The 10,601-nt window shown below is 42.5% G+C and overlaps 1 protein-coding gene across 1 annotated transcript; it reads left to right on the top strand.

Moving 5' to 3' along the window:
* The first annotated feature begins 196 nt into the window (after nucleotides 1–196).
* Nucleotides 197–8,257, top strand: LOC115132610 (taste receptor type 1 member 1). The gene is made up of 6 exons (XM_029665349.2): nucleotides 197–425; nucleotides 2,286–2,583; nucleotides 2,859–3,602; nucleotides 5,142–5,351; nucleotides 5,463–5,583; nucleotides 5,867–8,257. Exons 1-6 carry the CDS (start codon nucleotides 241–243, stop codon nucleotides 6,793–6,795), a joined length of 2,487 nt encoding a protein of 828 aa, XP_029521209.2. The 5' UTR covers nucleotides 197–240; the 3' UTR covers nucleotides 6,796–8,257.
* The last annotated feature ends 2,344 nt before the right edge of the window (nucleotides 8,258–10,601 follow it).

Below are 10,601 nucleotides of genomic sequence, written 5' to 3'. Positions count from 1 at the left end.
CAGTACCAGCAATTCAATGCACATTTCTATTTCACTACGGGTCATGGATTTCCTGTTCAGTGCTGCACATTTGCTTCCAGTCTGACTGAGGAACTACTGCCTGATGTAATGGTGCATATAAATCATTGCATGTAAATCATCCCTATGCAAAGTGGGGGAGCCATCTTCACCAGTACCTGAGCATTTGGTGTAGACACAGCCCCTCTTGTCTTCTCAGACTGACTACATCTGAAGGCAACGATGAAACATCTCCTGGCCTTGCTGGTAATGCTGGGGTCTTTTCAGCATGCCTTAGCTGAATCATATTCTTGCTCAGCCTCTGAGTTTAAACTAGATGGAGAATACATATTGGGAGGCCTTTTCGACATTCATCATCGCAACAGCTCAGTTGTTTACAACCGACCGGTGATTGTGGATTGCTCTCGGTGAGTGCTGTAACATACCTTTCAACCATCAGGGAAATCGTATCTCTGGTCCTGGAGAGCCACTGCGAATGCAGTTTACTAACTTTGGGGTAAAAACAAATGTGTATGTTGGGTTCTGATGGGGTACGACGTAGTGATGAGCATTCCAAGTCTTTTCAGTAAACCGGCACATTTGGATTCGTTCAGCTAAGAGAGACATTAATTTGGCTCCCAAACAGCTCTTCGCTCATTAGCGCTTAAAAATGTACCTAAAACAATGTAAAAAATTGCTAATCTCTTATATAAAGCCTAGAAACCTGCCTGCAGGGTTGGGTAGGTTACTTTCTTTAAATGTAATCTGTGTTTTAATGAGTTTTCTTTTACCTGAACAAATTATTGTGGCCTGCAACAACAAAAAAAGATTAAAAACTGAACGCACTGCAAAAATGTGTGGTGGACCAGAAAATGTCTCTCCCCTCACTATCTATTGTTCCTGCAGTGAGGAATTACAATCTTCAGAGAATGTTTTTATAACTTATCTACAGATCATCGTTATCTGGAGATCAGAAAGCGGTAGTAGAATGCAAATCAGGGAAACAAATTAACGGCTTTTTTTACAGATGTGATTCAGTTCCCGACGTTCACCCAAAAGAGCCATTCAAAAAGATCAGTTAGTTCGTGCACAACCCATCACTATACGATTGTTGAGCTAAGCTCATGAAGTCATTTATAAGAATATAAGAACGAATGTGAATATATCATTCATTTAAAAGTAAAACTTTGGATGCACCAATCGCAGATTGACACTTTAAAGGGAATGTTGAGTTTTTTACAACTTCATGTTAGATGGTTAAACACCTTGAAAGTCGTCTATTGGTCAGGATAAACTGTAATCCGAGGTATGGTTTTCTTTAAACAGCCACCACAAACGTCAGCTAACTTTAACTACTGCCAGCTAAAAATCAATGACTGGGGCATGTGGCAAGTGACTGGGGCATGTGACTGGGGCATGTGGCAAGTGACTGGGGCATGTGGCAAGTGATTGGGGCATGTGACTGGGGCATGTGGCAAGTGACTGGGGCATGTGACTGGGGCATGTGGCAAGTGACTGGGGCATGTGGCAAGTGACTGGGGCATGTGGCAAGTGACTAGGGCATGTGGCAAGTGACTGGGGCATGTGGCAAGTGACTGGGGCATGTGGCAAGTGATTGGGGCATGTGGCAAGTGATTGGGGCATGTGGCAAGTGACGTGACTGGGGCATGTGGCAAGTGACTGGGGCATGTGGCAAGTGATTGGGGCATGTGGCATGTGACTGGGGCATGTGGCAAGTGACTGGGGCATGTGGCAAGTGACTGGGGCATGTGGCAAGTGACTGGGGCATGTGGCAAGTGACTGGGGTATGTGGCACATGATAAAAGAAGGGCCAAATCACATTTTAAAGTCATCTTAAACCAAATACTTGAGTTGATTACATTCTTGCCCTATGTGCCTCATGCCCCAATCACTCCCACTGTTTTTAACTGTTGGCTAAAGTTAGCTAAAGTTTGTAATGGCTGTTGTGATGCAAAACTCGTCATACCGGCTGTATTTATACCTTCTTGAAAAGCAATAGCTCAGATACACATGAAAACATGCAATGACCCTGGGAATTGATAGAACATCACTCAGACATGCACAAAACAATATATAACATTAAAAATGGGTGAATCTTTCCTTTAAGTTGTAAAATACTAAACTTCCCCTTTAACAAAGTTGACAAATTAGGTGAAACAAATCACAGTATGTGAAGTGATTAAACACTTCAAATTGCATATGCCAGTAGTCACACCAGGAAAAATCTACTAATTTGCTGTGTGTACACACTGTTCCTCTTTCCACAGACAGTCGTTTACCTTGTCAAGTTATCGGATGTTTCAGGTGATGAGGTTCGCTGTACAAGAGATCAATAACTCCAGCCTCATCCTGCCCAATGTATCGCTCGGTTATGAGATATTCGACCACTGCTCAGACAAATTCAACTTTCAGACCATCTTAAATATGATCTCCAGAAATGGATCAATTCAAGTTCTGAGGTGCGTCAACGAGTATCTGTCCAAAGTCATAGCTGTGGCCGGTCCATTTAGAAGCATGGAGTCTATGACTGTTGCTCCCATGTTTGCGATGAATCTAATTCCCATGGTAATACATACTTACTTTAGGTCATTTTGATCACTTTAAAAACAAGTGTATTAAGGCTGGGGTACACCCAGAGAGCTACTGGGTGTGCAGGTATTTATTCCAGCCCTTCTCTAACATCAGGAGCTTGATTAACTGAATCAGGTGTGTTAAGAGCATGGCTGGAATACAATTCTGTACTCCTAGTAGCTCTCTACGAGGAGGGTTGGGTAGGTCACCACCCTATTTGGGTTATTCTTGTCTATGTATGTCTAAAATGGACATCTTTTTCTTCACAGGTAAATTATGGGTCCTCCAGTTCTGTTTTAAGCGACAAGTGGAAATATCCCTCATTCCTGCGAACCACAGCTAGTAACAAAGACTTAATACATCTGATCATTCTGATTATACAGCACTTTAATTGGAACTGGGTTGCATTTGTCAGCAGCGGCGATGAGAACAGCCAAAATGGCCTCCAGCTGTTCAAAAGCAAGCTGAAAGACACGAAGATCTGCTTGGCTTATGCAAAAGAGCTCAACGAAATGTCTGATCACTATGAAATACTTCAACAGTTAGAGGGTCTTAGCATAGAGGTCATTATAGTTTTTGCCGGGCAGAGCAGCGCTGTTGCGTTAATTAAATCAGCAATCAAGCACAACATACACAACAAAGTGTGGATTGCAGGCGACAGTTGGTCCTTGAACAAGAACCTCCCCAGATTGAGTGGAATCAAGGCGATTGGCACCATCATTGGAATAACAGAGACAGTGATGCCATTACCTGGGTTTAAGGATTTTGTCTATTTGTCCCAAACACAAAGGAATAATAGGCCTTCAACCTGTGAACAAACACCATCCAGACAAACATGTAATCAAGCTTGTGACCTCTGTAGTGATGTGAGCCCAGAAGAGATCATCGGTGAAAACCCATCATATTCTTTCGCAACTTACTCTGCCATTTATGCTATGGCCCACGCGTTACATAATTTGTTACTATGTGACATTAAGGGATGCAGAGACAATGTAACTGTGTATCCATTTATGGTAAGCATTTGAAACTTTGCATATACACTACATGGCCAAAGGTATGTGGACACCTGCTCGTTGAACATTCCAAAATCATTGGCATTAATATGGAGTTGGTCCCCTCTTTGCTGCTATAACAGCCTCCAGTCTTCTGGGAAGGCTTTCCACTAGATGTTGGAACATTGCTACGGGCACTTCCTTACATTCAGCCACAAGGGCATTAGTGATGTTGGACACTGGTGTTGGGTGATTATGCCTGGCTCGCAGTCGGCGCTCCAATTCATCCCAAAGGTGTTTGATGAGGTCAGGGCTCTGTGCAGGCCAGTCAAGTCCCTCCACACGATCTCGTTACAAACCATTTCTGTATGGACCTCGCTTTTTGCACAGGGGAATTATGCTGTAGAGTTAAGATTTTCTTTCACTGGTTCTAAAGGGCCTAGCCTGAACCATGAAAAACAGACCCAGACCATTATTCCTCCTCCACCAAACTTTGCAGTTGGCACGATACATTAGGGCAGATAGCGTTCTCCTGGCATCCACCAAACCCAGATTTGTCAGTCGGACTGACAGATTTTGAAGTGTGATTCATTACTCCAGAGAACACATTCCACTGCTCCAGAGTCCAGTGACGGTGAGCTTCAAACCACTCCAGCCGATGCTTGGCATTGCGTATGGTGATCTTAGGCTTGTGTGCGGCTGCTCGTCCATCAAAACCCATTTCATGAAGCTCCCGAAGGACAGTTCTTATGCTGACATTGCTTCCAGAGACAGTTTGGGATTCGGTAGTAAGTGTCGCAACCGAGGACAGACGAGCTATGCGCTTCAGCACTCGGTGGTCCCGTTCTGTGAGCTTGTGTGGCCTACCACTTCGCGGCTGAGCTGTTGTTGCTCCTAGACGTTTCTGCATCACAATAATAGCACTTTACAGTTGACTAGGGCAGGCCTATCAGGGCAGAAAGTGTTACGAACTGACTTGTTGGAAAGGAGGCATCTTGTGATGGTGCCACGTTGTAAGTCACTGAGCCCTTCAGTATGGGCCATTCTACTGCCAATGTTTGTCTATGGCGATTGCATGGCTGTGTGCTCGATTTGATACACGGGGAGTGGCTGAAATTGAAAGGATGCATCTAGGCTACACTTGTGACAAATGAGGTGATGGGGAGGCTGGAGTGTGTCTTTAAAGGTAGATTTAGCAATATGACATCATCAAACACAGTAGGGCAACTTCCCGCTTACAGACAACAGCATCAATAGAAGCAACATTTGAACCTGCCAGGACAGCCATTACCTGTGTGCTCTAATTTGTGGCCTCACTTCGGGCATGCCTATATTTCCACATTTGGAAAAGCCAATTGTGCCAGATTTTGTTGACGGCAGTAATCAAAATTCGTACCTCAACGTGTCTGATGTTGTCATTGCTAAGTCTACCTTTAAATGTCCACACAAAGGTGTGAACCTTTGAAAGTGTGAATCAATAGTGAATAATCCCTATAACATTGTTATAGTGTTTACACACCACAAATTCTCTTGCAACACTACATTCTTGTCTGATTTCAGCTTCTCCGAGAATTAAAGAGGTCAAATTTCACAATATTGAACCGGCATATTGAGTTTGACAGCAATGGAGACCCGACATCTACTTCTTATGCTATTGTTTTCTGGAACCAGAGTGGCCAGGCCGAGAAAGTTGGCTCTTATGAAACTGATCCAACAGTTGACGTTCCCTTCTCTATCAACAACACTCAAATTCACTGGTATGCTGACCAAGTAAGTCATTTTTTCTGGTTTTAATTAATCATAAATCATTAATGAATCATATTTTTCTATTTGACATGTATGACCAAGTCCATTTCATCGCAACCTTTGGTCTTTCTGAAGGTGCCCGTCGCACGCTGTTCCCCTGAATGTTCAGAAGGATTTGCAAAGAAGATAGATGGACTCCATCAATGTTGTTTCCAGTGTAACGTCTGCCCTGGTATGACTTATGTCAACTACACAGGTAAGAGGTCCAGGGATAAAGAGAGAAATCCTATTGGATTATGGTGTCCATTGACACCCGTGGGGGTTAAAGTAAGAAGAAAAGGAATGTGACATTATTTATGTAGATTTTTGTTTCAGCTTGTTTTTGGTGTTTTGCTTCCTACTAGAAAACACACTTCACACCTGGTCCAAATGTTACCATAGACCTACTAATTCTGTCCTCATGAGCTCTTCCACTGGAGATGATATAATGCATGCATGGTGCCTGGCTCATCATTGACTATCGTCTTCTTGCCAAACAGACGACCCATACAGCTGCATCGACTGTAGGAAGACAGAGTGGTCCAAACCAGGAAGCACCTTTTGCACACAGCGTTCAGTGGAGTATATACTTTTCACAGACCCTATCGCCATCACACTCATGTTTTCCACAGGCGTCCTGTTAGCGCTAACACTAGCCATTGTCATTCTTTTTGCACTGAACTATGACAAGCCGGTTGTTAAGTCTGCCGGTGGGCCAATGTGTTTCCTTCTTCTGGGCTGCTTGAGTGCAAGCAGTATCAGTGTGTTCTTTTTCTTTGGGAAACCAACAGTGACCAATTGTGTGTTGAGGTATTTTCTATTTTTGTTGTTCTATACTGTCTGTTTAGGCTGTTTCGCTGTGCGCTCCTTTCAAATAGTGTGCATTTTCAAAATGGCCACCAAGTTCCCTAAGATTCACAGCTGGTGGGTGAAGCACAATGGACAGTGGTGGCTCATAGCCATAGTCTTTGTTCTTCAGCTGTTGTTGCTTACAACAGTGTTCACTGCCAGCCCTCCCACACCAGTCAGTGACATGACATCATACAGAGATCAAATAATACTGAAGTGTGCCATGAGAAGAACAGTGATCATGTTCTTGTTATTGACTATAGTCTTGGCAAGTCTTTGCTTTATTTTCTCATACATGGGGAAAGACCTGCCCAAAAACTACAATGAGTCCAAAGCAATCACCTTGTACCTGCTTTTCCTTATACTTACATGGATCACTTTCTGTACAGCAAGCATATTATACCATGGTAAATATTTACAGTTATTCAATGCAATGTCAGTGCTTTCCAGTTCATACAGCATCCTCTTCTGCTACTTTCTCCCGAAGTGCTACATCATTATCTTTCAGCCGCAGAAAAATACACAACAGCATTTCCAAGGGATCATCCAACGTTATACTCAAAACATCAGTAGTAAGTAGTTGAAAATAGTTCATTTCAACTGTTTTACTGAATCAAGGAAATTATTTTCTTGATAGAATTGTTTACTAGTATTGATTAATCTTACCCCTTGACTTTTTCAACATTTTGTTGTCTTACAGCCTGAATCTATAAAGGATTAAATTGAGATTTTGGGTCGCTGGCCTACACACCTCATAATACCCCATAATGTCAAATTGGAATTATGTTTGTAAAAATATTTACTAATTAATAAAAAAAATGAAACGATGAAATGTCTTGAATCACTAAGTATTCAAGCCCTTTGTTATGACAAGTCTAAATAATTTCAGGAGTAAAAAGTTGTTTAACAAGTCACGTAATAAGTTGCATGGAATTGAACATGATTTTAGCATGACTACTTCATCTCTGTACACTTTGGATGGTATATACATCATGGAGGCTGCTGAGGGGAGGACAGCTCATAATAATAGCTGGAACGGAGTAAATGGAATGGCATTTAACACATGGAAACCATGTGATTGATGTATTTGATAACATTCCACCTATTAAGGTGCCACAAACCTCCTGTAGTATCAATACATCCAGTCACTACAAAGATATAGGCGTCCTACCTAACTCAGTTGCTGGAGAGGAAGGAAACTGCTCAGGGATTTCACCGTGAAGCCAGTGGTGACTATAAAACAGTTACAGGGTTTAATGGCTGTGATAGGAGAAAACTGAGGATGGATCAACAACATTGTAGTTTCTCCACAATATTCCACAATACTAACCTAATTGACAATACTAACCTAATTGACAAAGTGAAAGAAAGAAGCCTGTACACAAAAAAAAAATTATTTCATTTTTTTTTTATTTCACCTTTATTTAACCAGGTAGGCTAGTTGAGAACAAGTTCTCATTTGCAACTGCGACCTGGCCAAGATAAAGCATAGCAGTGTGAACAGACAACACAGAGTTACACATGGAGTAAACAATTAACAAGTCAATAACACAGTAGAAAAAAAATGGGCAGTCTATATACAATGTGTGCAAAAGGCATGAGGAGGTAGGCGAATAATACAATTTTGCAGATTAACACTGGAGTGATAAATGATCAGATGGTCATGTACAGGTAGAGATATTGGTGTGCAAAAGAGCAGAAAAGTAAATAAATAAAAAATAAAAAAACAGTATAAAAACAGTATGGGAATGAGATAGGTGAAAATGGGTGGGCTATTTACCAATAGACTATGTACAGCTGCAGCGATCGGTTAGCTGCTCGGATAGCTGATGTTTGAAGTTGGTGAGGGAGATAAAAGTCTCCAACTTCAGCGATTTTTGCAGTTCGTTCCAGTCACAGGCAGCAGAGTACTGGAACGAAAGGCGGCCAAATGAGGTGTTGGCTTTAGGGATGATCAGTGAGATACACCTGCTGGAGCGCGTGCTACGGATGGGTGTTGCCATCGTGACCAGTGAACTGAGATAAGGCGGAGCTTTACCTAGCATGGACTTGTAGATGACCTGGAGCCAGTGGGTCTGGCGACGAATATGTAGCGAGGGCCAGCCGACTAGAGCATACAAGTCGCAGTGGTGGGTGGTATAAGGTGCTTTGGTGACAAAACGGATGGCACTGTGATAGACTGCATCCAGTTTGCTGAGTAGAGTGTTGGAAGCCATTTTGTAGATGACATCGCCGAAGTCGAGGATCGGTAGGATAGTCAGTTTTACTAGGGTAAGCTTGGCGGCGTGAGTGAAGGAGGCTTTGTTGCGGAATAGAAAGCTGACTCTTGATTTGATTTTCGATTGGAGATGTTTGATGTGAGTCTGGAAGGAGAGTTTGCAGTCTAGCCAGACACCTAGGTACTTATAGATGTCCACATATTCAAGGTCGGAACCATCAAGGGTGGTGATGCTAGTCGGGCATGCGGGTGCAGGCAGCGATCGGTTGAAAAGCATGCATTTGGTTTTACTCGCGTTTAAGAGCAGTTGGAGGCCACGGGAGGAGTGCTGTATGGCATTGAAGCCCGTTTGGAGGTTGGATAGCACAGTGTCCAATGACGGGCCGAAAGTATATAGAATGGTGTCGTCTGCGTAGAGGTGGATCAGGGAATCGCCTGCAGCAAGAGCAACATCATTGATATATACAGAGAAAAGAGTCGGCCCGAGAATTGAACCCTGTGGCACCCCCATAGAGACTGCCAGAGGACCGGACAGCATGCCCTCCGATTTGACACACTGAACTCTTGTCTGCAAATAATTGGTGAACCAGGCAAGGCAGTCATCCGAGAAACCGAGGCTATTGAGTCTGCCGATAAGAATATGGTGATTGACAGAGTCGAAAGCCTTGGCGAGGTCGATGAAGACGGCTGCACAGTACTGTCTTTTATCGATGGCGGTTATGATATCGTTTAGTACCTTGAGCGTGGCTGAGGTGCACCCGTGACCGGCTCGGAAACCAGATTGCACAGCGGAGAAGGTACGGTGGGATTCGAGATGGTCAGTGACCTGTTTGTTGACTTGGCTTGCATCCTGTTTGCAACAAGGCACTAAAGTAAAACTGCAAAAAATGTGGCAAAGAAATTAACTTTATGTCCTGAATACAAAGTGTTCTGTTTGGAGCAAATCCAACACAACACATCACTGAGTACTACTCTACATATTTTCAAGCATGTTGGTGGCTGCATCATGTTATGGGTATGGTTGTCATCGGCAATAACTAGGGAGTTATTTTAGTATGAAAAGAAACAGAATAAAGCTAAGCACACGCGAAATCCTAGAGGGAAACATGGTCTGCTTTCCAACAGACACTGGGAGACAAATTCTCCTTTCAGCAGGAATAACCTAAAACACAAGGCCAAATATACACCGGAGTTGCTTACCAAGATGACGTTGAATGTTTCTGAATGGCCTAGTTACAGTTTCAACTTAAATAGGCTTGAAAATGTATGGCAAGTCTTGAAAAGGGCTGTCTAGCTAGAATCAACAACCAACTTGACAGAGCTTGAAGAATTTTAAAAGAATAATGTACAAATATTGTACAATCCAGGTGTGAAAAGCTCTTAGAGACTTACCCAGAAAGGCTCACAGCTGTAATCGCTACCAAAGGTGATTCTAACATGCATTTACTCAGGGCTGTGACCTCTTTATGTAAATTAGATATTTTTGTATTTATTTTTGATTACATTAGCAAAAACTTCTATAAACATGTTTTCACTTTGTCATTATGTGGTATTGTGTGTAGATGGGTGAAAATTAATCCATTTAGGATTCAGGCTGTAACAAAACAAAATGTGGAATAAGTCAAAGGGCATGAATAATTTCTGAAGGCACTGTATTTATGCTGGTATGATTTATATCTATAATACCTTTTATGTAAGTATTTGGATTAAGTAGGCTCACATATTTCATAAATTTAGAACAGATTGTCACGTTCTGACCTTAGTTGCTTTGTTTTTGTCTTTGTTTTAGTATGGTCAGGGCGTGAGTTGGGGTGGGCAGTCTATGTTGGTTTTTCTATGTTGGTTTTTGAGTTCGGCCTAGTATGGTTCTCAATCAAAGGCAGCTGTCAATTGTTGTCCCTGATTGAGAATCATACTTAGGTAGCCTGGGTTTCAGTTTTGGGTTGTGGGTGTTTGTCTTCCGTGTCAGTGTTTGTCGCCACACGGGACTGTTTCGTTTCTTCACATTTATTATTTTGTTCCAGTGTTCAGTTGTGTTTTTTGAATGAATCAATATGGACACTTACCACGCTGCGTTTTGGTCCTCCGATCCTTCTCGCTTCTCCTCCTCAGAAGAGGAGGACGAGGTTCGTTGCACAGATGTCATGAGTCTTAGGCATATCAAAGCA

Source organism: Oncorhynchus nerka, linkage group LG7 (genome assembly GCF_034236695.1).
Source record: "Oncorhynchus nerka isolate Pitt River linkage group LG7, Oner_Uvic_2.0, whole genome shotgun sequence".
Lineage (NCBI taxonomy): Eukaryota > Metazoa > Chordata > Actinopteri > Salmoniformes > Salmonidae > Oncorhynchus > Oncorhynchus nerka.
Note: the sequence above shows the minus strand (reverse complement) of the source record. Positions and strands in the feature narration are given on the sequence as shown.

Excerpts from the sequence above, each read along its gene's own strand:
- LOC115132610 (XM_029665349.2), top strand. The coding sequence starts at position 241 with ATGAAACATCTCCTGGCCTTGCTGGTAATGCTGGGGTCTTTTCAGCAT. Across the intron at positions 426-2,285 it reads GTGATTGTGGATTGCTCTCG|ACAGTCGTTTACCTTGTCAA; the intron begins GTGAGTGCTGTA and ends CTCTTTCCACAG. Across the intron at positions 5,584-5,866 it reads GACTTATGTCAACTACACAG|ACGACCCATACAGCTGCATC; the intron begins GTAAGAGGTCCA and ends CTTGCCAAACAG.